This window comes from Macaca fascicularis, chromosome 1 (genome assembly GCF_037993035.2).
Source record: "Macaca fascicularis isolate 582-1 chromosome 1, T2T-MFA8v1.1".
Lineage (NCBI taxonomy): Eukaryota > Metazoa > Chordata > Mammalia > Primates > Cercopithecidae > Macaca > Macaca fascicularis.
The window spans coordinates 182,361,450-182,384,609 of record NC_088375.1 but is presented as its reverse complement, the minus strand read 5'-3'; the positions used below and the strand labels follow the sequence as shown (position 1 = coordinate 182,384,609).

The 23,160-nt window shown below is 50.9% G+C and overlaps 2 protein-coding genes across 15 annotated transcripts in view; one reads left to right on the top strand and one right to left on the bottom strand.

Annotated features, from left to right (window-relative positions):
* The window catches only part of ZFYVE9 (zinc finger FYVE-type containing 9), a 203,517-nt gene extending 199,605 nt beyond the window's left edge, over nucleotides 1-3,912 (top strand). For all 3 annotated transcript variants that reach the window (XM_074006683.1, XM_045386337.3, XM_074006690.1), the window contains 2 exons: nucleotides 1,704-1,880; nucleotides 3,338-3,912. In XM_074006683.1, coding sequence (XP_073862784.1) covers nucleotides 1,704-1,880; nucleotides 3,338-3,499 — 339 coding nt within the window. In that variant the 3' untranslated portion in view covers nucleotides 3,500-3,912. The remainder of the gene's footprint in view (nucleotides 1-1,703; nucleotides 1,881-3,337) is intronic.
* CC2D1B (coiled-coil and C2 domain containing 1B) lies at nucleotides 3,184-22,911 on the bottom strand. 12 transcript variants are annotated; one of them, XR_012420180.1, is made up of 25 exons: nucleotides 22,824-22,911; nucleotides 21,290-21,372; nucleotides 19,661-19,805; nucleotides 18,558-18,661; nucleotides 18,022-18,180; nucleotides 17,474-17,599; nucleotides 17,124-17,283; nucleotides 16,749-16,933; nucleotides 16,501-16,576; nucleotides 16,292-16,399; nucleotides 16,069-16,199; nucleotides 15,729-15,801; nucleotides 15,375-15,505; nucleotides 14,821-14,938; nucleotides 14,566-14,738; nucleotides 14,041-14,186; nucleotides 13,416-13,474; nucleotides 13,218-13,334; nucleotides 12,797-12,870; nucleotides 12,629-12,687; nucleotides 12,419-12,470; nucleotides 11,860-11,959; nucleotides 11,628-11,718; nucleotides 10,544-10,673; nucleotides 3,184-3,481 (listed from the first exon to the last, which is right to left on the bottom strand). XR_012420180.1 is itself a non-coding variant. In XM_074006742.1 (25 exons), exons 8-24 carry the CDS (start codon nucleotides 16,761-16,763, stop codon nucleotides 10,545-10,547), a joined length of 1,632 nt encoding a protein of 543 aa, XP_073862843.1. In that variant the 5' UTR covers nucleotides 16,764-16,933; nucleotides 17,124-17,283; nucleotides 17,474-17,599; nucleotides 18,022-18,180; nucleotides 18,523-18,661; nucleotides 19,661-19,805; nucleotides 21,290-21,372; nucleotides 22,824-22,911; the 3' UTR covers nucleotides 3,184-3,481; nucleotide 10,544. The 12 variants fall into 12 exon arrangements, 10 of the variants coding, with proteins under 10 accessions (XP_073862843.1, XP_015291357.3, XP_073862844.1 ...); XM_074006742.1 differs by having other exon boundaries at nucleotides 14,041-14,166; nucleotides 18,523-18,661; XM_015435871.4 differs by having other exon boundaries at nucleotides 14,041-14,166.
* Nucleotides 22,912-23,160: the final 249 nt, after the last annotated feature.

Sequence of the window (23,160 nt, the reverse complement as noted above, 5' to 3'; positions counted from 1 at the left end):
GTATTTTTAGTAGAGATGGGGTTTCACCGTGTTAGCTGGGATGGTCTCGATCTCCTGACCTCGTGATCCGCCAGCCTTGGCCTCCCAAAGTGCTGGGATTACAGGCGTAAGCCACCGCGCCCACCCAAGGCAAATTAATTATTAAGAAGTCAGCAGCCCAGCCAGCATGCTGAAACCCCGTCTCCACTAAAAATACAAAAATTGTCTGGCTTGGTGGCAGGCTCCTGTAATCCTAGCTACTTGGGAAGCTGAGGCAGGAGAATTGCTTGAACCTGGGAGGCAGAGGTTGCAGTGAGCCAAGATCGCGCCATTGCACTCTAGCCTGGGCAATAGAGCAAGACTCTATCTCAAAAAAAAAAAAAAAGAAAAAAAAAAAAAGAAGTCCTTTGGACCAGGTGCAGTGGCTCACACCTGTAATCCTAGCACTTTGGGAGGCTGAGGCAGGGGCATCACCTGAGGTCAGGAGTTTGAGACTAACCTGGCCAACATAGTGAAACCCCGTCTCCACTAAAAATACGAAAATTAGCTGGGTGTGGTGGTGCGCACTTGTTGTCCCAGTTACTCGGGAGGCTGAGGCAGGAGAATTGCTGGAACCTGGGAGGTGGAGGTTGCAATGAGCCGAGATCATGCCACTGCACTCCAGCCTGGGTAGTGGGCAACAGAGTGAGACTCCATCTCAAAAAAAATAAAGTAAGTCCTTTGGGCCAGGTACAGTGGTTCATGCCTGTAATTCCAGCTCTTTGGGAGGCCAAGGAGGACAGATCACCTGAGGTCAGGAGTTCGAGACCAGCCTGGCCAACATGGTGAAACCCCATCTCTACTAAAAATACAAAAATTAGCTGGGCATGGCAGCACATGCCTGTAATCCCAGCTGCTTGGGAGGCTGAAGCAGGAGAATCACTTGAATCCAGGAGGCAGAGGTTGCAGTGGGCAGAGGTCATGCCACTGCACTCCAGCCGGGTGACAGAGCGAGACTTTGTTTCAAAAAAAAAAAAAAAAGGTCCTCTAACTTCCTTTAGTCCTCTGACTAAGGGACTTGCTCATGACCCTTCCTCTATGGTGCTAGGACTTGGGTCATCAGTTCCACGTGTGTTCCGCTTCTGCCTGTGCACAGTGCAGTGCATGGCTCTGTGTGGGCATGCTGACACAGCTCCCGCTTCTGCAGTGGCAGGGCTGTGTGGTGGAAAAAGCTTGCAATAAAAGGCTCAGATGCTAGGCTCAGCCCAGCTCTTCCTCTGTTTCTTAAGTTCTTCTGTCCTCTTGAGCCAGTCAGTTCCCTTCTAAGAGTAATTGTAAAATAAAGCAGCTGGGTCACATCATCTATAAGAGCCATTCTCTTAGACTTAAGATCATTTTCTAGGTAAATTGTCCACATATAGGGATTACCTTTTAGTGGCATACAATGCAAAATGGAGGCCTTTTGTAGTTCTAAGAACGTGCCATTGCAACCATGGAGGCTTGCAGGGAGTTAGGCAGGCTTCTGCTGCCACATTGCGGATACAGAGACGGAGAGACGGATTGTTTTTTTTTAGGTGGAAGACATAAATGCCCGACTTTTCCTGGCCCAGGGACTTTATGGTGTCCTGTTCCCGTCATGTCTTCTTGCAGATCTTGGAGAATCAGGGTGCTCATATACAGTGAGCTAATCTACTTCTCCCAAAATCTAGGTATAAGTTTAAAAGTCTCTCTTGTTTGGGGAACAGGTGTTTTTCCTAGAAAACGATGACCAGCACAATTGCCTCAGTGATCCTGCAGATCATAGTAGATTGACTGAGCATGTTGCCAAAGCTTTTTGCCTTGCTCTTTGTCCTCACCTGAAGCTCCTGAAGGAAGATGGAATGACCAAACTGGGACTACGTGTGACACTTGACTCAGATCAGGTACGATGTGTCTTCCGCAGCTTTTAAAGCTGGCCTCGGGCAACGTCTGTATTTCTCACATGCGAGTTTTTCTGCATCACCCCGGAGAGCTTAATTCTCCGACCTTCTGGCCTGACTAGATATAGTGTTCTGGCCCTCTCTTTAATAGTACTATACCCACATGTGATGCTTGGTCAGATTCTCTCAGAACCATTTGAACTGTGGCTTCTTTACCTGCATAGCTTACCAAGGAGCTGGTTTCCTTCTTAGTGTGGGGTAAAGAGGGGAACATGTGGTAGGACCTGCCAGTTCCTGCCTTGATGCTTACAAATTGCCAAACCTCTCTGTTCCCTCAACCCTTTAACTTCGAGTCACTTAGAACTTGGGTGTAGACTCAGCTTGATCACCCTTCGCCCTGAGTGTTAATTCTGCCCAGCAAGCTGCTTCTGGCCTGAGTGCTTATGAGGAGAAACTGGTTCCCGAGCACAGGGTTGTGCCATTATCAGGGAATGATGAAAGGTTGTGTCTGGCCCTAGTTCCTGACTATTCATCAATCAACAAATATTTATTTTCGGCCGGGCGCGGTGGCTCAAGCCTGTAATCCCAGCACTTTGGGAGGCCGAGGCGGGCCGATCACGAGGTCAGGAGATCGAGGCCATCCTGGCTAACACGGTGAAACCCCGTCTCTACTAAAAAATACAAAAAACTAGCCGGGCGAGGTGGCGGGCGCCTGTAGTCCCAGCTACTCGGGAGGCTGAGGCAGGAGAATGGCGTAAACCCGGGAGGCGGAGCTTGCAGTGAGCTGAGATCCGGCCACCGCGCTCCAGCCTGGGTGACAGAGCCAGACTCTGTCTCAAAAAAAAAAAAAAAAAAAAAACAAATATTTATTTTCTACTTAACGGCTTGCCCAATGCTATACTCATGAAGTATTCTGGTCCTGTCTCAAATGACATTGATAATTCGGCTGGAGGGAATTACCTCACATAAAACAAAGAAAAAGCATTTTTCTGCTAAATATGTGAGCCTCTTGAGGGCAGGGCCCTGTTACATTCGTCTTTGGATCCCTGCGTTTGTAGGTGCTCAGAAGATGGTGCATGAATGAACAGATGGATACAAGAACAAATATTCAGTTCCTACTATGTTAGGGAGCTATACATTGTACATTTCTCAATTTTCACAACCAAAGCTTAAGGTGTTATTTCTGATACTCCATATCTTTTTATGCACCTCTCCCCTTCACCAGAAAACTAAGACCATAACAGGTTAAGTGGCTTACCCAGTGCCTCATGATTGTCAAGTGGTCAGGAATAAACAACAGGATAAGTGACAATCTGGAAAAGAGGATAAATTTGTATTCACTGCCATATGTCTAGCCTATGGCCAAAAAGGACATCTCGTTTTCTGCTCAGCCTCCTTGCCCTCAGCCCTGGAGAGGCCTCTGTTCAGTAACCTCTCCTCCTTTTCTCTCTGTGGTATAGGTTGGCTATCAAGCAGGGAGCAATGGCCAGCCCCTTCCCTCGCAGTACATGAATGATCTGGACAGCGCCTTGGTGCCGGTGATCCATGGAGGGGCCTGCCAGCTCAGTGAGGGCCCTGTCGTCATGGAACTCATCTTTTATATTCTGGAAAACATCGCATAAACAGAGAAGACTTCATTTTTTTCTGTTCAGACTTGTTGCAACAGCAGTCATACCCAAATCATTTGCACTTTAAAACTGGAAGATTAAGCTTTTGTTAACACTATTAATGGGGTGGGGAATAGGGTGGGAGTGGGGGTTTGGGAGACGGGTGGGAAAGGGTGGTTGGGGGGACAGATGTTCCATAATTCTAAGTCTTCTATGCATTGTCCACCAAGAAGATCTGGGCAGCTTCTGTTCCTGCACAACAGTTATGCTATCCTCGCAGCTAATCCCCTTCTGTTACTGTTTAGACAAGAATTCTGCTCCTCTCTCAAGATTTACTTATGGTCATGTGCTCAGAAATGCTCAAATGGGTACAACCATCACCAAGGGTGGGATGGGGAGGGCAGAAGGGAAATAAAATATGAAGCATCCATTCTTGCACTCTTTGTACAGCATTGGTGTAAAAAGGATAATTCCCCACTGATCTTGTCCCAGTTACATCACAGCTGTTTACCAAGTAGAAGTCACACTTAGATTTTTGTTTTTACCAGATTATTCATGGAAGTGAATCGAAGACTCAAGGGCTTAATCTACTCTTCTAGTTTCGGAAGGGCAACTCAGTGTAAATGTCATTTGGAGAGCAGAGCTGAGTTCAGGATTGCTGGAGATCTGCCTGTGTGGATGGCAGGTATTCAACTGGGTATTTCTGTGAATGCTGATGGAATACACCCAGGACGTTTTTAGTTATAAATACTGGAAGAATTTAAAAATATATTTTATTGAGAAATAATTTAAACTTCTAGGAAAGTTGCAAGTACAAAAAAACCCATGCACACTACCCAGATTCCCCTCTTGTTCACTTATTAACATTTTGCCCCATTTGATTTGTCAGGGTTTCTCTCTGCCTTTCTCCTTCTCCATAAAAAATTGAGGCATTTGAAGTAAATTACATACATCATAGGCCTTTACTCCTAAATGCTTATTTCCTAAAAATAAGGACATTCTCTTATACAACTGTAGGACAGTTCTCTACTTCAAACATTGATTTGATACTTTAACCTGGCATCTGCCCAATGATGTTCTTCGTAGCATTTTTTCTCTCCAGTAAACCTTCCAGTATAGAATCAGACATGGCTATGGCTGTCATGACTCGTCTTGATCTTTTATGTCATTGATATATATTTTTTTGAGACAGAGTCTTGCTCTGTCACCCAGGCTGGAGTGCAGTGGCGCAATCTCGGCTCACTGCAACCTCTGCCTCCCAGGTTGAAGCGATTCTCCTACCTCAGCCTCTGGAGTAGTTGGGATTACAGACGCCTGCCACCACCCCCAGATAATTTTTTTGTATTTTTAGTAGAGACGGGGTTTCACCATGTTGGCCAGGCCTGACCTCAAGTGATCCGCCATCCTCTGCCTCCCAAACTGCTAGGATTACAGGCGTGAGCCACCACGCTCAGCCTCATTGATATTTTTGGTAAATGCCCCCCACCCCCACCCTTTCTTTTTTTTTTTTTAACAGAAAACAACTCAGTTTGATGTTTCCTTACATTTAGAATTGGGTTATGTGTTTTTGCCCAGAATGACTTGATATCCATCTGCCCCCTCATTGACAGTGGTAAATTTTGATCACTTGGTCAAGGTGTTATCCAGCTTCTCTGTATATCCCCTCACCTGGAACTTATAACCAGTATATATAGACTTTCAGACCATGCAAATATCTTGCCTATGAAAGTGTCCCCTTAAATTAGTATGCATTGATGTTCGTTACCTGCACCGATCTTTTACTATGATGTTTGCAAAATGATTTTCCAATTCTAGCGCATTCTTCAGCTTTACAGGTTGCACTTGGTAATCTACTATAAGCAGAAGCCCTTCCTTCCCAATTTATTTATTCATTTAATTATCATTATACACTCATAGACTGTTTTTTGTTTTGTTTTGAAACAGTGTCTCACTCTGTCATCCATGCTGGAATGCAGTGTCACAATCTTAGCTCACTGCAGCCTCAAACTTCTGGGCTCAAGCAGTCCACCCACCTTGGCCTCCCAAAGTGCTGGGATTACAGGCATGAGCCACCAAGCCTGGCCTTTTTCAGTGGTTCCAATTCATTATTTTGGTACACAAATGGTCTCAGCTTTAGCTAGACAAGAGACCCTTCAAGCTGGCTCCAACATCCTGGTGACATGCTTTTTTTTTTTTTTTTTTTGAGCACTTCTTTTTTATTTCTATCCTAACAAGATGCTTCAGGCTTATCTTGTGGTGACCCTACCCTAGCCCTGGAATCAGCCATTTCTGCAAGGAGCTCTGGCTTCTTTTAATGGGAGTGGTATTAGAAACCAAAATCTGGTTTATCCATGATGTGTGATGCACTCTGACCTTTTTCTGTTTCATTAAAAAATTATTTTGGTCTTAGACCAAATGGATTCCACAACACACATTTTGAAAATACTGCTTTAGGGCAATGTACTCCATTGTCACTGGCATCTTCTGAAAGTCAAGGCTAAACTAGTTTTTCTGCAGTTATTAGTACAGCTCCAAGAATTCCCTGGAAACTAGCGCAGGCCTCTGGGACGGCGACAGGCTGCTCCCCAGTGGCTAGTGCTGGGTTTAGCATGAGGCAACAGCAGGCTGTGGAAACTCCATTTTCCAGGCTGGTCTGGAAAATGTCTGTGTAGGTTCATCCTGCTCTCTGAGGTGGGAGCTTATAGTCGACATCTGCCTCTCCAAAGGTTTTACCAATGGTGGCTGCACAGAACTCTTACTGTGACCTTTCCCACAGGCTCAGAGGTACTCAGAGCTTCTAAGGGGGAAGCTTAGCCCACACAGCAGTAGCTTATCAGGGCCAAGCCCTGGGAACCGCTACCTGCAAACCTGACAAGAACAGGAAGCACTTGTTAACAGGGGCAGCTTATTTTTGGTCTAATAGCCAGCTTTTTCTGAACATACCTCAAAAGTTTGGAACTTCGACAGGGACTGGTCCTGTTTTCCTGTGGTTTATCCTCCTGCTTGCCATAGTACTTACTTCTTCTGGCTCATTGCAAGCTTTTAAATTCTCCCACTAAGGATGAACTCTGGCCCTCAGATCCTTTCTCAGCGGCATCAAATGTCCTCTGTGTTTAGTAAAATCATTTGTGGAATTTGCCATAAAATAGCCAATGCTAGTTAATTGTTTTCCTTGTTTATCCTTGCTTTTATACAATGTATATTGTAAGAATTATATAAAGCAAGGGACTGAACCACCACATTTCGAAATAGGCAAATTTTCTGGATTGTAAATTTAAAGATTGAGATACAGCGATCCTTCTGTACTGAAGAGGAATAGAGTTGCCATTCTGGTAATTTATTAAATTTTTAAGAATTATTAAATGCTTACCAAATGCTAGGTAATGTATTTTTATCAACATTTTCTGAGGAACTACGGGACTGTAGGGCTACAGAGATTGGAAATTTTGCCTCTGTAAATTCCCCACGTCTTGTCTTCCCCCAGCCACAGTGGTTCCTGAACACTGGTGGGCCCAAGATTTTCAGTTAAATTTACCTCTAGATAGGTCACCTGGGAAATAATTTATGCATTTAACACATTTCAAACAACAATCAACCTGCTGAACATTGTTTCTGGAATTAGCAAGTTTGTAATGTTTCTATTTTTTTTTTGAGACAGAGTTTTGCTCTTGTTCCCCAGGCTGGAGTGCAATGGCACTATCTTGGCTCACTGCAACCTCCGCCTCCCAGGTTCAAGTGATTCTCCAGCCTCAGCCTGCAGAGTATCGGGGATTAGATTACAGTCATACACCACCACGCCCAGCTAATTTTGTATTTTTAGTAGAGACGGGGTTTCACATTGGTCAAGTTGGTCTCGAACTCCTGACCTCAGGTGATCTGCCCTCCTTGGCCTCCCAAAGTGCTAGGATTACAGGCGTGAGCCACCTTGCCTGGCTGGCTTCTATTTTTATAATGCTAAAATAATAATAATGGCAAGGGGGATTCAGGGATTGTATGTAGTCAGAAGGGCTAAGGAGTAGGGAGAAATGATGCCATTTTAAAGCCTGGGCAGCTGAGGCAGAGAAGAAACATCCATCTGTGGAGCTGACCCAGGTGCAAGCTCCCAAGATCTGCCAGTCTCAGTTGCATGGTTTCATCCTGAAAGCAGCTGCCCTTACTTAAGGGACAAAGTCTTTTAGGAGCTGCCCATGGAAAACAAGGCGTCAAAATCCAGAAGCAACAATTCAAGTTTCAGAATGGTGCTATGAGAAAGGAAAAATGTTAGAGTCACAGGAGTTTGCCCTTTAATTGTAAGTAAGACTTCTTGATTCTAAAAAATTTCCATAGTTCATTCAATTCACTAATTCAGAAGAAAGCATGCATTGCATGAGATCAAAGAACTGAAAATTTTTAAATGATTTGGGTTGTAGCTGGCTCCCAGCTGCAGGTGTCACTAATCTCCAATGTTTGGTTACTGTATTTGTGTTGGTTTTGAGACGGCGTCTTGCTCTGTCACCCAGGCTGGAGTGCAGTGGTACAATCGAGGCTCACTGCAACCTCTGTTTCCTGGGCTCAAGCAATTCTTGTGTCTCAGCCTCCCTAGTAGCTGGGATTACAGGCGCCGGCCACCATGCCCAGCTAATTTTTGTTTTTAGTGTAGACGGAGTTTCTCCATGTTGGCCAGGCTGGTCTTGAATTCCTGACCTCAGGTGATCCACCTGCCTCAGCTTTCCAAAGTGGTAGGATTACAGGCGTGAGCCACCGTGTCCGGCCTGGTTACTGTATGTGGATAAATCTCAGGACAAGATGAGGCTGGGACAGGCTCCTCCCACAACAGTGACACATGCATGCCTTTGGTTACAACAAAGGCCTTTTAAGAACTTCAGTCTCCAAGTCTGGTGGGAGGCTTTGTCTTGCTTCCTCAGCCTGGAGGTTCTGTTTTGAAAGAGCAGAGAAGCAGACTGAAATTGAATGGGTTGCAAAGGAGAAATTTTGGAGCCATAGAAAACTTATCTATCAAAATAGGCCATTTCCAGCAGAGGCCTGAATTTAGAACTTTAGAGTTCTAAATTCTGGCTGGAACTTTAGAGGATAACTAGTGGTCCCTAACCCTCTTAGGAAGCACTGGGTTGGATACACACCCTAAGGGGAGTAGGTTGGGTCAGGAACCCTTCCAGCCACTTTTCTTTGCTCTATAGGTTATCTTATGAAGGCTAACCACCCTCCTTTTCATTCTAGATTATTGCTGTGTTGCATACACGTGACCGCAATTAAGTGTTAAATCTCACATCTGTGGAAGTTTTGATAGCTCACTTCTGATAAGATTGGCCAGCCAGGTGCAGGTGCCGGTGGTGTGCGCCTGTAATCCTAACTACTCGGGAGGCTGATGCAGGAGAATCGCTTGAACCTGGGAGGCGGGGGTTGCAGCGAGCTGAGATCGTACCACTGCACTCCAGCCTGGCCGACAGAGATACTCTGTCTCAAAAAAAGGCCTGGGGAAAAAAGTCACTTGTGTGTGCTTCCTGCTCTGTGACCCACTAAAAGCTCTGCTGTTAAGGGCAAGGAAGCATGGTCCAGCCCTGTTATCCCCCAAAAGGACACACACAAAGCTCAGTTCTTGAGCTGTGCTTAGGCAATACTATAGTGATCAGTAAGCTAAATGTATTTGCTTCACTTCTAACCTTTTTTAAAAGTGATCTTGAGGAATGCTTTGTTGATCTTGAATTAATGCTTCAAAAAGGGGGTGGGGGAAGATGGGGTATTTCTAAGAAATGTAGAACATTTCAGTTTTGAATATTAAATCTATTACAACTACAGACCCCTTCATAGTCTCCATCCATTCAAAAATACAAAGCCAAAGGAGAATTTCTTGGAAAAAACTAAGGAAGTCCCCCAGGTAACCAGCCGAAGAGGATGAAGAGGAAAGGCTTTCCCTGCCCTCAAGAGGGAAGCCACAGCAGCCGTTTGTCACGTTACTGCTACCCTGGCTTTTAAAAAGTGACAGGGATCAGGACTTTTGTTTAGGACTTTGATGGATACTCTGTAGTTGAGTATGAAATCCCTACAATGAGTTAGAGTTAGTTTCCTAAATAAATAAACATGGCTACATAAAATTTTATATATATATATTTTTTTCTTCCAGTTAACAGTCTTTTTTCTTGGGTGGGTGGACCAAACCCAAGATCCAGCCTTCCCCTTACTTCCCACCAAGTAGTACCAAAAACAACTTTCCTCCTCCACTAAGTCCTTAGGGAAGCAGGAAGGCTAGTGCAGCAGCTGTCAGGGATAAAGGCACAGGCAGAGCTGGGGTGATGGAGTTGTCTGGGACAGGCTACCACTAGCCCACTGGAGTCACGGAACCCTGACCCCACCCTCAGCAGGGGAGGTTCCCGATCACCCTCAAGTTCTCCCATCCCATAGTTATATCTTTTAAAGGCACATCTAGAAGTGGTGCAACTGGAGGCAGGTGTAAGCTATACACAGTTGCCACGCAGGGGTTAAGGGGCTGCAGGACTCCATGGCACAGAGGAACGAAGGTGTCCTTGCCCTCATCCAGACTGGGGGCAGGGGGAGACAGCAGGGAGATGGGCTCCTGGAACCCAGCCTGTTTCTGTAGAGGCCCCGGAGGGGCCAACAGGAAAGACCAGGGTTGGGGTCAGTAGTGCACGTGCTTAACAGTTCTTTGGTGCTTGGGTAGCAGCATCTCTCTTATGTACAAAGGCTTCTGAAGCCAGCAAAGCTGGGGAAGTCAACTCCTGCACAGTCGCGGCCTGACTCCTCTCCTGGTGCTGGCCATCGGCTACACAGGGGTGCAAAGCACAAGAAGTCAGTCTAAACTGCAGTGAAAACACAAAGATTTTAGAAAGGGTTTCCTGAAGATAGTTAAACCCTGGAAGGTTACCTTCTCTCCCCAGTTCTACTGAGGAACATCAGAAACTCAGCCCATAAGCCCTACCCAACAGTTTGGCCTCTTGGTCTTTCTCATAGATGAGAAACTCCTAGGTTTTCTCTCCAGATATGAGTTGAATAGTTAAGTAAAAGAAGGGGGCAAAAGTTCTAAAGGCCCAGAGAACTGCCCACCTCACAAGCCCCTGGGCTCCAGAACCAGCCAGTTCTCCGTGACCATCTGCACATCCTGGCCACTCAGAGGCTCCCGCAGCCTCACCTTCACTTCCAGCTTCCCCCCGGTGGGCTTCCTTCCATCCAGGACCTGTGAGGGCCACAGAGAGGGAGATGGTAACTAAGGGGACAGAGATGGGGAACAGGCAGGTCCCTACATTCCCAGAAAAGAAGTGAGAGGAGCTAAGATGTCCTGTGGCATGAACACAGGAATCTCCATTCATGACAACCCTACCCTCCCAGTATTTAGAGGAGGAAGCGGTGGTGGTTTTAGGTGAGTCTTATTTAAAAAGTAATAAATAAATCTAGACAAGCATGCTAGAGCTCTGTTCATTTTCTCCTCAATCCCCACGGCAACTTCTGGAAGAAACATTGGTTGAAGAAGCAGCCTTCCACTGACCTAAACCCTCACTTCACAGATGGCCAAGACAGAGAAGCAGATGCCTCTATGTGGCAGAGTCAGCACTGGAACCCCATGCCCAGGGTTTCTTCCCCTTCACCACACTACTCCCTCTTCTGGGCAGAAGATGGGGCAGTCAGGATACAAAGCAGTACAACAGGCCCAAGAAGTCCAATCACCCTCAGTGGCTCCAATAGAGACCAGGGCCCACTTAAGAACAACTTCCCCAGGCAGGCAGTAGGGGTAGGTGTGCTGCAGTGGGAAGAGCCTCAGCCTACACAGGTTATCAGTAAGGAGCTGGTCGTGGCTCTGCCAAGACACATCATATGAGCTTACAGAACCCCCTTTCCTCTTGGATCTGAGTTTCCTCATTTGTCAGAGGCAAGGTCATATAGTCCTTGCCTGTGGAATCCACTGAGTTCATGGAAACAAGGAGGCTGCCTTCTGCTGGGTCCCTCTATGAGATTTCTCAGACCTTCTGAACCTCTCCATCTGTGAAATGAGGATTCCACCTACTCTAAGCACACTTGTGGAGAATTTCAAATTAAGTAATGAGCACAAAAACCTACAACAAGGTGTGGTGTTCAGTGCATACTGGCTCTTGTTGTACCAACCCCTTTGGCTTGCCCACACCCCAGTCCCTACCTCCACAATTTCTCTGATCTCACACTCATTCTCCAGCCGCTCCAGTTTCAGGTGTGCTGTGCCAACCAGTTTGTCGCTTCTGAAGAAGGACCTGGGGAGCCAAGAAGCAGCAGAGGATTGGACTGGGCAGGGAAGGCAGGAATGTGCTGGCTGAGCTCATGCAGGGGCAGCAGTGACAAATGCTTTTCCCTCCTCCCAGCCCGCGTGGCAGTGTGACTGATGGGAGCCTCACCCTTTGTGGAAAATCTCAAACTTGATGCCTTTGCTCTGGATCACCCTCTTGAAGCCCCGGTGGTTTCGGTTGATGTTTAGTTTGAAGAGTTGATCAAATTCTGGCAAAGGGGGAGAAAGCAAGGAGGGGCTTGGCTCTCGGGATTTCCTGAGGAAGTGGAAATGGAGGCCCAGGGCTGGCTGCCTTCCCCCGATCTCTCCACCTGCATTTTGGGGTGACTGCCTCCAAAGGGTGGTAGAGCATCGAGGTCCTGGCCTTGGAAGTGAGTTTTTGTACTCTTTTTAGAGACAGATTATAACAAAGTAGGAAAGACTTGGAATTGGGATACAGAATTCCCGGGTTCATATCCCATTTCTACCACTTCCTTGCCATGAGGCCCCAGGCAAGTCCCTGTACCTCTGCACATTTCTCCAACTACAGAAGAGGCATGTTAACAGCACCTTTATCTCCCAAGCGGGGTGGATCGAGTAAGGGCATAGATGGTAACCCACTCTGGAAACACCAGTGCTGCCCACACTCTCTGAGAGAGAGGAGAAAGAGGCCCACATGTGGCCCTCACCTGGAGAATTTGTGTTCTTCACCACAGCTGTTTTGCTTTTTTGAGCTTGGTCCTAAGCAGTGAGGAGGGAGAAGTCAGGACAGCGTATAAACACAGAGGCACACAGGGCAAGCACTGCAGCCAGGCCTCCCAGGGATGGGAAGAAAGTGAGCACAGGGTCCTGGAATGCAAGGCGGGTTTCAGAGGATCCTACTTCTACCTGAAGCTCACCGAGTTAGGATAGTGAAACTCAAACCGCACAAAAGCATCCAGGTCATCCGGAGTCACCCCTGGGAAGGAGAAAAGGGAGTCAAATCAGAGGGAGTGGCCAGGAGCCTAGCACTTGGAGTGGAGTGTCCGGGCAAGAGCCTCCTGGAGTAGGGGCGGCCCTAGGGTTACCTGGAGGGGCTGGGAGGTTCATTCCCCGGACAATGATCAGATGCATTTCTGTGCTGTTGAGTTCGGAAAAGATCCTAGAGCCAAGAGGGAAGGAGAAAATGCTCAAAGTGAAGGACAGTGGTGGAACAAGGTCCCTTCTTCCAGGGCCTGTATGCTCAGCTGGGTGGTGACAGGAGGGAGGGAAGGCAGAGCTGGTATGCAGACCTTGGTCACTGACTTCTGGTCCAGAGCTCTTTCCACAGCACCTGGACAGCTGTGCGCTCTTCACTGGCATGCACCCTGTCCTACTCCTCAACAGCCCCAGTGCCCACAGTGGGGCTAGGCTTGGCAAGCCTCACTAAAGGGGCAGAAGTCTCTGGCCTGGGCTCCCAGCCTCCTGCCCCTCCCTGCCTGGAGCCCCTGTTTCCCTAGGCCTTGGTACCTCACAGTCTGGAATGTCTTCAACTCAAAGTGGTGGCTGGGAGGGTCGAGGCCCTGAGCCTGGGCCAGCTGCAGGATCTCCAGCTGTTTCCTGCGGTCCTGAGCAAGCTTCTCAAATCTGACAGGGATGGGTACGTCAGCATGACGATGGATTTTCTGCTCCCCACCCCAGGAGCCCAGCCCCAGCCCTTGCACTTACCGGGTGGTCTCAGCCACGTTGCCCTGGTGCATGAACTGCTTGGAGAACAGGAGGCACTTCTGAAAATAGAGGCCCAGAGTGACTCCCGAGCCCAGAGCAGGACCTGCCTCGGTTGGCATTCAAGGGTAGACTTCTTAAAGCTTCAACCTTCCTCTGTAGCCTAACCTCTCTCCTCCCATAACACAACCCCAAGGGCACTACTCCCAAGTCCCATCAGGTTTCTCTGCCTACACTTTTGCCATTTTCTCTTCTGAGGTCAGCCATTCCCCAAATTAGCAACTCCTTCCATCAAAACCTAATTCAAACATCCCCTCAGAAGGCAGCCTTTCCAGAACAGGTGGCAGTTCAGATAGATACACACATAAACATACACGCACATCACAATGTTCTTTCCCTCTTCTCTATTGTTTGAACTCTGTACCACCCTGAAAGAGGGGTATTATCACCCCATCTCACAGATGAGGAAAATATAGTTCAGAGAGGGAAGTGCCTTGCCCAAGTTACACAGCGAGTAAGTGGAAGAGCTAAGAATTTGAGTCCAGGGCCGTGTGGTCTGAGCTCCAGGCCTTCTTCCATGGGGAGGCTGTGGGCACAGAGGGGAGGAACAGACGAGGGGCCTGCTGACCTCTTGTTGCTCCAGAAGCATTTTTTGCAGCTGGGCATACACCTCCTCCACCTTCTGGGAGAGTCGCAGGTCCTCATGGTGGATGAGGATGAAGTCACCCTCCTCATCCGTCAAGGGCGAAGGCACCTACCCAGGTCACAAGGCCCCTCGGGCCCCAAGAGTCAGATTACTCCTCTACCAAGTCCAACAAAGGCAGGAACCCAAACTAAACAATTCCTCAGCTTCTACTACAGTCCACTGATGACAACTCATCGCCTCCCATTCTATCCCAAGATAACACTCTTGCCTCTCATGGCCTGGCCCAGCCTTGTCATCTCTGACCACGGGCAGCCCACCTTCCCTTCTCCTGGTTTCCTTTGGGGCCGTGAGTTAGAGGGGTATAAGCAAAAGGCTCTTTCCCAGCTGTCATCATGTCCTGTCCAAACCCCACCTCATCCCAGAAGCTGCCCTCGTTCACAGCCTGTCAAGCCTGCCAGTCACCTTCTCCGCCTGAGAAGTCCTGGTGGTTAACCAGGTGGGACTCACCTTGGACAGATCAACAGGTCTGCCAGCTCGGGCCTGGATGATCTGAGCCTCAAGACATTTGGCCACCCGCAGATGGGCTTTGGCCTGCTCCAGGTCCTGGCTTCGCTTGGCCTGCAGGGCTGCCCGCTGGTACTGCAGTTTCCGTGCCTCCAGCAGTGCCAGCTGCTCCCGCACTGAAGGGAGAAGGCTACTGGTTAGGGCCACACCTGCCCTCCCTAGGCCCTCAGTTCTTTACCCTGCTTGTCCCCAACTCACCAGATGGACTAGGTGACTCCTTAGAACTTGAGGCCTTGGGCTCAGGCAGGGGCTGAGATGAAGGGACCGCGGGCCGTGCAGGTTTCTTGGCCACTGGGGCCTGTGCTGGGGGCTCACCCTGCAGGTGCCCAGGAGGCTGTTAGGAGGGGATCTGTTCCCCAGCATGGCCAAGGTGGCTCCCAGACTTGCTTGGGCTATCTTCCTAACACTGTACTAAATCACTGTGTGACCTGAGATGGGTGGCTTCTCTTCCTGGGCCCTAAAAGATCTGAGAGCTAGAAGCAGCCTCAGAAGCTCTCACATCTAACCTCCCCAACAGGAGACAGACTGCAGGATAATGGGGACAGAGCCGGAGCTCTGGGTTCAGAAAGACCTTGGTTTGAATCCCAGCTCTGCTATTTCCTAGCTGGGTGTCCTTGGACAAGTTTTTTCTCTGTACAGTGGAGAAAAGAATATGTACCTTATTGGGCTTGTTAGTATGGACAACAGGGTCTGGGTTTACCCCTCACCTGCTATTCTCCCCACCAGCCCTGAAGTTGATCCCTCAGCCAAACCTCGTCCTCGTCTTCATCAGCTGGGCCTGTATCCTCTGCAGAGGCCAGTTTCTCTGCAGCTGCCAATGTCGCTGCCACTGAGTCCTCTTCAACACCCATAGTGGGCTCCAGGCCAGGGATAGGGGGAAATCCTGTGGGAAAGAGACAGCATGGGAGGGGCAGGGAGCAGCCTCAGAGCAGCACAGAGCTACCCAGGGCTCTCTCTGGGGCATGGCTCTGCTGAGCATGGCTGGGATGGATGGCTCCACAGTGGGAGGGCAGATGCATGAGAAGTCATCCCCACTGGCTGTCCCCCATTCCCTTCTTGCCCAGGGACCACCTCCTCACAGCACCCCTAGGCCATGCCCCACTCACCTGGAGGAACAGGCAACTCAGCAAAGTTGACTTTCCGTCCTGCTCTGTGTGCTCGAATAGCATCTTGATATTGCTGCAAGGGGAGGAAGGGAGGGGCCTGTGGTTGGCAGCAGCCCATAGGCCCCCTGCCCAACATAACACACAGTGGGGCAAGGAGACGGAGACTGGTGGGAAGACAGCAGCCCTGGGAGAAAAAAGATCCTTGAGGCAGCAAGAGCCCCAGAGAGACAAAGAGATGAAGGTTCAGAAAAGATGAGGACTAGCCGGAGGACCAGGGAGACAGAGCACCCAGCCAGGGAAGAGGCCAGCACAGGCAGGGGCTGCACAGCCGCGGGCCCACCTTGGCAATGCGCTCATGCATCCGAGCCTTGCGCTCATCCCCACCACTCCGGGCCTGGATGCCTGCCTCGCGGTACTTGTTCAGCCTTTGCTGCAGGGCATCTAGCATTGTCGGTGACTCTGTAGGGGCCACTTGAAGGAAAGAAGGAAGAAGTGGGCATCAGCTCAGCCTGCCCCCCAATGCCTGCAGGTCCCCACACCACAGTCCCACCATCCTGCCCTACCTGGGGTTGCTGGGATGTCAGGGGCCTTCACTGGCTGCACTCGCTCCACAGCTGGGGGAATGACTGAGGGTGCTGTGGGAGCCTGAGACGGCTGCCGGGGCTTCAGATCTGGGGGACCCAGAGTAGAAGTGTAGGTGGGAGGGCCTGGTCAGCCCCAGGCCTGCTACTCCTCCCCAACCCCACCCCAGCCTGAGCAGATACATACTGACCCTCAGGTGCCGGAGGCATGGCACTCAGATCCACAGGCTGCCCCTTCTCCAGGGCCTCCAGGACAGCACCGAATCTCTGCAGAAGTTGGAAAAGCAGGTGTGGGCAAAAGCCGGGGGACTCCAAGAGCCTGGGCTGAAACAACCCCCACTCAGGCCAATCTCACTCAATCTCAGTCTAGCTCCCTTTCTGAGCCTCAGTTTCCCCCATCTATAAAATGAGGGTGGGTGGCCTGAGCCAGATGCCATACCTTCCCAATCCTCATGAGCTCTCGCGCACGGTCTAGCTCGCCAGCCCGCTTGGCACTGAGGGCAGCCACTTTGTACTCTCTCTGTCGGGATGACAGCAGGGCCCGTGGGTCTGGGTCTGGGTCTGAGTCTGAAATGGGCTGGGCAGAAACGCCAGGGAGGCTGGTCTCAGGTTGGGAGGGGTTGTCTATAAGGAAGCAAACAGTCCCCAGAGAGCACATGAGCGTCACAGAAGAAGGTGCCCATGGACCTCACTGGCCTGAGGATGTCCTGGGGAGGATGTGACCAATGGTAATGAACAGTGGTGGCAGGTTGGGGAGACAGGCTGTGGGCTATGACCCCAGGAACTAGACCAGGATTTGGGCATCTGCAGATACCTGACTCCAAGGCAGGGGGAGCTGGAGGGTCTGCCTCAGGGCTCCTGTTGGCTGGTTCCTGGGGGACCAGGGGCCGCTTTCCTAAGGCCACTGGAGGTGGGATCTCATCCTCATTGATCTTTCTGCCTCTCCTCACAGCGGCTAGCTGCGACTCCAAGGTCTGAGGGAGAGAACTGGTCCAGAAACCCAGCCAGCCATCTTAGCCCAGACCCTGCTCCAAGACAGGCCAGAGGTGGCTCCCCCACCCCCAAAGTCTGGTGGGGTGACCTCCCCTCCACTGGTGCAATCTCCACCAGCCGCCTTCCATGAAGTCCCCTCCCCTGCCCTGCTCCCAGCCTAGCCCGACTCACCTTCAGGCCGCGCTCGCAGCGCCTAGCTTTGGCTGCTTCGCCTGCCTCTTTGGCGCTGGCCGCAGCCTCTCGGTAGTTGCGAATTCGTTCCTCCAGCAAAGCGTGCAGCCCCTGAGATGCTCCGGCCTATGAACAATTCGGTTAAGGGCCTGGCCACTCCAGGGCCTGCTAGGCCTACCATTCTCCCTCTGCGGAAGCTGCCCCCAGAAGATGGAGCTCTGGGACTCCAGGAGAAAGAAGAGCCTAAAAGCCTCAAGGCAGGAAGCAAAGGCTCACTGGAGAGGCCAGAGGCCATGGCAGAGGCAAATACAGAGCCCCAGTTGGTGGAAGCCAGGAAATGGCTCCCGGGGGTGGTCTGGGAGAACAGAGAGGCCTTTGAGACTGGCAGCCACGGAGGAGTTTCTTGTGCTCAGTTTCTGCTTGGGGCAGCTGCCGGAGGAGGGTCCTGGAAAGGGTGACTGCGGCCTTGCCGTGCAGGCCAGGCCACACACGTTATGTCTGGGCACACAGGAGCATCAGAGGCACAGGGGCCCTGAACCAGAACCCACCTCAGCTGCTGGGGCTGAAGCTGTCAGGACAGCTGTCTGCACTGGAGGTTCAGTGTCTTCTAGGCCCTTCTCCTCCTCAGAGCCGCCTGGGCCAGCTGCCTCATTACCATCCAGGGGCTCAGTCTCCTCGTCCACACCTAAGACCTCCTGCAGCTCCGTCTAGGGAGACAAAACACAGCCCAGGAGCTTGGGGGCCTCAAGACCATACCCACGACATGACCTGAGAGTAAAGGACCCTCTCTCCCAGCGATATTCCCTAACGTCAGTCACTGTGCCTCAGTCCCCTTCACCAAAACATTTCTTTAATCTGACCAAGGATAGCCTCGAAAACAGTAATTACTCCAAATCTGAGAATTCTCAACCGCAGAGCTTAGCCCAGAAGTTAGAGACACGCCACCCATTGTACGGCCAGGAGGGGCAAGCACTCACTCAGAGTCAGAGAACAGAGGGGCACCCCCAGCCTCTCTCCACTGCCCTCTCCTCCACCAGGCCCAAGCTTGCCTCAGAGCCCTGGGATACCAGCCTGGCAGACACACCAGCAGCTCTGCATCTTCCTCCAGCCCTTCCTCCTCCTCCTCCTCCTCCACATCCCGCATACAGTCTGCTGCCAACTTCTCGATGTGGGCCATGGGCAGGGGGGCTGGGGGAAGAAGGTCACAGCAGGTCAGCACAGCACAGGTAAGGTCGGGGATGAGTAAAGGAGGGGCTTGGTAGATCCACCCAGACAGAAATCCCCCTTCCCTCCCACGGCAGAGGCCCACCTGGAAAACTGCTCTTCCTCTAGACCTAGTTCAAAAGACCCTCAACAGGGAACCCTTCCTCGGCCGCCCACCAAGCAACAAGCTGCTCCTTTCTCTGCACCTCCGCCTACAGTAGCCTGACATAGACATGACCATCCACTCTCTCCAACCTCCAACCACACCTTTCACATCTGAAAAGATTTTCAAAGTCCAATTGAGCTTCACAACAAATCTGCAAGATGGATAATATCCCCTTTTCATATACTGAATAAACTGAGAAACTTCCAACATTAGTTTTCCTATCACTGCAATCCTAGTAAGTGGCAGAGCTAGGATTCAAACCTAGGCTTGTGCCACCCCAAGGCAGGAGCAGCGAGCCCCTTCCTAGGTCCTCCCATTATCCTCAGCTCAGGGACATACAGAATGGTGGGGATGGGCGGGGGAATTCTCTGAGGGTTCCTGGTGAAAAGAGAGGAAGATTTAGACCTCCTGATCCTCCCAGGCCTAAAGTCTCTGTTCTCATCTGGGCTGTGGAGGGAGATTTCACTTAACTCACTGGACACAATTTCTATGTACTTCCTATGTACCCAGTTCAGTCTGTGCTAACTGGGTCCCTACCCTACACCAGTACCGTGGCTAGGGCTAAGGATGGGGACCTGAGTCAGTCTGAGAAACACATTTGTCCACAATGGGGAGGGGCCAGCCCAGGCCATGACACAAGGTGGGGAAGCAGGGTGAGGCCGCCTCTTGGAGGGAGTGCTGCAGAAGGTACATGGGTATTGGAAGGACCAGGGGATCTGGCTGGCTCCCTCCAGCTGCAAGGGAACCCCTCTACCATCTTGTCCTAGCCTGTGCCCATCTTGTCCCAGCACCAAGCCCAGCCCTGTGTCCAAACTCACCCTGCCCCTTGGGTGCTGGCTTCTTGCCTGTAGTTTGTGCTTCCCCTGTGAGAGCCAGCAGCTCAGCCTCCAGGTCCTCATCATCTTCAGCCTCATCTATGCCCAGCAGCATGTCCTCAGGGCCAAACTCCATAAACAGCCCCATCTGAGAGCAGAGCAGGACTCTCAGGAACCACACAACAAGGAGGGTAGAGCCCAGCTCCAGAGCCAGACTTGGGACTCTCCATGTCCCCATCAGTGGCTCCTTCAGCCTGTGAGGCCCAATGTGCAGAAAGAAACTGAGGCCTGCAACATTACTCCTTGAGAAACCTTCCTAGGGACTCAACAAAAAACCCAGCAAGGCCACACTGAAACTGAGACAGTCTTGTGAGAGAGTCAGAATTTAAAACACACTACCATTATTACGACTAACAGCAATAGCTGCCATGTACTGTTCTTAGTGTTCTATGTGATTATCTTAACTATCTCAGGTAATTCTCACAATTCTGAGAAGGTCCTATATTTTAAAACTCTGGCAAAACATATACAATATGAAATTTATCATCTTAACCACTGTTAAGGGTGAGTTCAATGGCATAAGGACATTCACACTATCCTGCTACCATCGCCATCATCCACCCACAGAACTCTTTCCATGTTGTAAAACAAACTTTCTACCCATTAAACATTAACCCCCCTTCCTCCCCTCCTTCCAGCCTCTGGTAAGCACCATTCTTCTGTTTCCATGAATCTGACTACTCTAGGTAGAGGTACATCCTTTTTTTTTTTTTTTTTTTTTTTCCTGAGACAGAGTCTGGCTCTGTTGCCCAGGCTAGAGTGCAGCGGTGCTATCTTGGCTCACTGCAACCTCTGCCTCCCGGGTTTAAGCGATTCTCCTGCCTCAGCCTCCCAAGTAGCTGAGAATACAGGCACATGCCACCACACCAGCTAATTTTTGTATTTTTAGTAGAGATGGGGTTTCACTATGTTGGCCAGGCTGGTCTCAAACTCCTGACCTCAGGTGATCCACCCGCCTCAGCCTCCCAAAGTGCTGGGATTACAAGCGTGAGCCACGGTGCCCAGCTCACATTCTGTTTTTATCCCAATGTTCAGATGAAACTGAGAGTCTTGTGAGACAGTCAGAATTTAAAACAAGCTCTTTGCGACTTGAGTCTATGCCCTTTACCCCACCTCCTTTCTTACCTTTTTAAAGACAGTAAAAATGGACTAAGAAATCTCAAGACGTAGGCCCAGAAGAAATAAAGGAAGAAAATTGGTGAGGAAACCCCCCTGTTCTTCCACTTGGGGCACAGCCATCTGTTCCTAGGCAGTGAAATCCTCCCACTGACTACCGCCCTCACACCCTGGCATCCCTCACTAACAAGCAAAGTTGTGACCCTATCTGAGGAACCCATGAGAGCACTGAGGTCCCATCAGAACATCCTAAACTTTGGTGATTCCTGAACCCTCTCCCCACTTGTGTGTGACAGGGACTAGTAGGAGGGTGCCTAAGGGCTCTGCCACCTCCAGGAGACACTGCTCCAAGTCTCTGAACTAATGGGGGAACTACATGTGATCCAGTTTGCCTAAGCTGTCTAGGGACTCTCATCCCCAAACCGACCCAGTAGCCTAGAAGGCTAAGTTCCATACCTGCTTGGCAGCGGCCACCCCTTGGCCTCTGGCCTGAGGGCCCTTCCGAGGTCTTGGCCCTGGCATCGTGGCAGCCTAGATACCTATGGAACAGTTACAGAGATTCAGGCTGGAGTAGCCCATAAGCCCCGCCCCCAACAGTGCTACCTGTGGTAAGGTGTGGATAGTAAACTCCCAAAGAAGGCAATGCTGAACACCAAAGGATGGATTACCTTTAATTAAAGCACTGAAGCAGCACAGGCCATGGGAGGGATGGGGATCACCTGTCAATGGGTTTACTGGGGAGTGTTCTGAACGGACTCAAATTTAAAAAGCACATTCAGGGAAGTACTCTAGGTTCAGGGTGGGTGGAAGGCTGGGTAGAATTCAGAAAGGTTCTAAAGCTGTGTTTATGGAAGCTACAGCTGGCTATTTAATTTTAAATTGCAATGAATTAAAATGAAATAAAGCTAAAAATCCAGTCCATCAGCCACAACAGACACATTCCAAGTGCTTAACAGCCATATGTGGCAAGGGGCTATGACCAGACAGCACACACACAGAACATTTTCATCATCCAAGGACACTTCATCAAAGTTCCATCTCACAGCTGTGCTCTGGAGAAAGCTGTCCCAGCATTCTAATTCCCATAAAGATCTCACAGTCATTCACAGGACCTCCTGCGTCAGACTGTGTGATGGGCACTGGGAGCGCAGAAATGAATCTAAGACGGTCTCAGCCCTCAAGGACCATGTATATGGTGGAGGTGGACTACACGGGGTTGCCCCAGGGGCTATGGGTGCCCTGAGGTGACCCCTTCTTCAGCACTGGGAGAAAAGCCGCCTCCTTCGAGGCGGTGATGCCTGGGCTGAGTCACGCAAATAAGTTGGAGGAAAGAGGGGAAGAGGATTCCTAGCCGAGGGAACACCTGATGGCTCTGAAGTGGGGAGCAGCTTGGCTCGTACAAGGGAACCTGAGGCCTGGTATGACTGGGGCATAAGCGGTGAGGCTGGAATGCACAAGCCGAGATGGAAGCGGCACAACATGAAAACCTCTAAGCCGAAAAGTGTTTGGGCATTATTCTGAGGGCGCTGGGAAAGAAGTGGCAGGATCGGATCGGTGTTTCAGAAACCCCACTCTGGCGGCAAAGGGTAGGTGCACAAGAGGTAGGGGAAGGCAGGAAGCCGGCGCATCTCGCCACAGCCCAGGCGGGGAGACCAGCTGACGGGCGTGGGGGCGGCGGGGAGCGGGCAGAGGAGCTGGCTGGCGCTCCGGGAGACTCTCAGTGTCAGATTTCGGGACTTAGGTGAGCGGCAGGGCCCCGGGAGTGACCCCGGCTCAGGTGAAAGCGAGGCCAGTCAGACACTCCAAGGCTGCGGCCCCGATGACAGAGCCTGGCCTCAGGAGAGATGGGCAACGGAGTCCGTAGGGGGAGGCGACACGGGACCCCCACTCCCGCGCTGCGGGACGCGCCGCCCTGCCCCGCCCGCGCCGCCTCCATCTCCCCCGCGGTCCCCCGGAGCTCCCCACGCCGAGGGGCGGGGACGCGGCATACCTCGCGGTGAATCCCAGCCAAACCCCGGCCTTCTCCCAGCCGGCACCGCCCTGGGCTCCCGCGGGCCCTGGGCCGCAGCGGTAGCGACAGGAAGCGCCCGCCGGGGAGGCGGCTCGCGCGCAACACGTGACCCCACTAGCCGACGGCCGGCAGTGCGCATGTGCACAGCCCCCTCAGGCTCCGACAGGTGACACCAGGGCGGGGTTCGCAGTGCGCAGGCGCGTTCGGGCAGGTAGCGCGGGACAAGAGCGCTGGGCGGTTCCGCCCGGGCGTCCACTGGCAGGCTCAAATGAGGTCGCGGGGCCCAGCCCTCGCCCACTTGCAGCCTCTCCGCCGA

Excerpts from the sequence above, each read along its gene's own strand:
- CC2D1B (XM_015435871.4), bottom strand. The coding sequence starts at position 21,355 with ATGCCAGGGCCAAGACCTCGGAAGGGCCCTCAGGCCAGAGGCCAAGGG. Across the intron at positions 16,200-16,291 it reads TGACATCCCAGCAACCCCAG|TGGCCCCTACAGAGTCACCG; the intron begins GTAGGGCAGGAT and ends CTTTCCTTCAAG. Across the intron at positions 12,688-12,796 it reads GAACCTCCCAGCCCCTCCAG|GGGTGACTCCGGATGACCTG; the intron begins GTAACCCTAGGG and ends TCTCCTTCCCAG.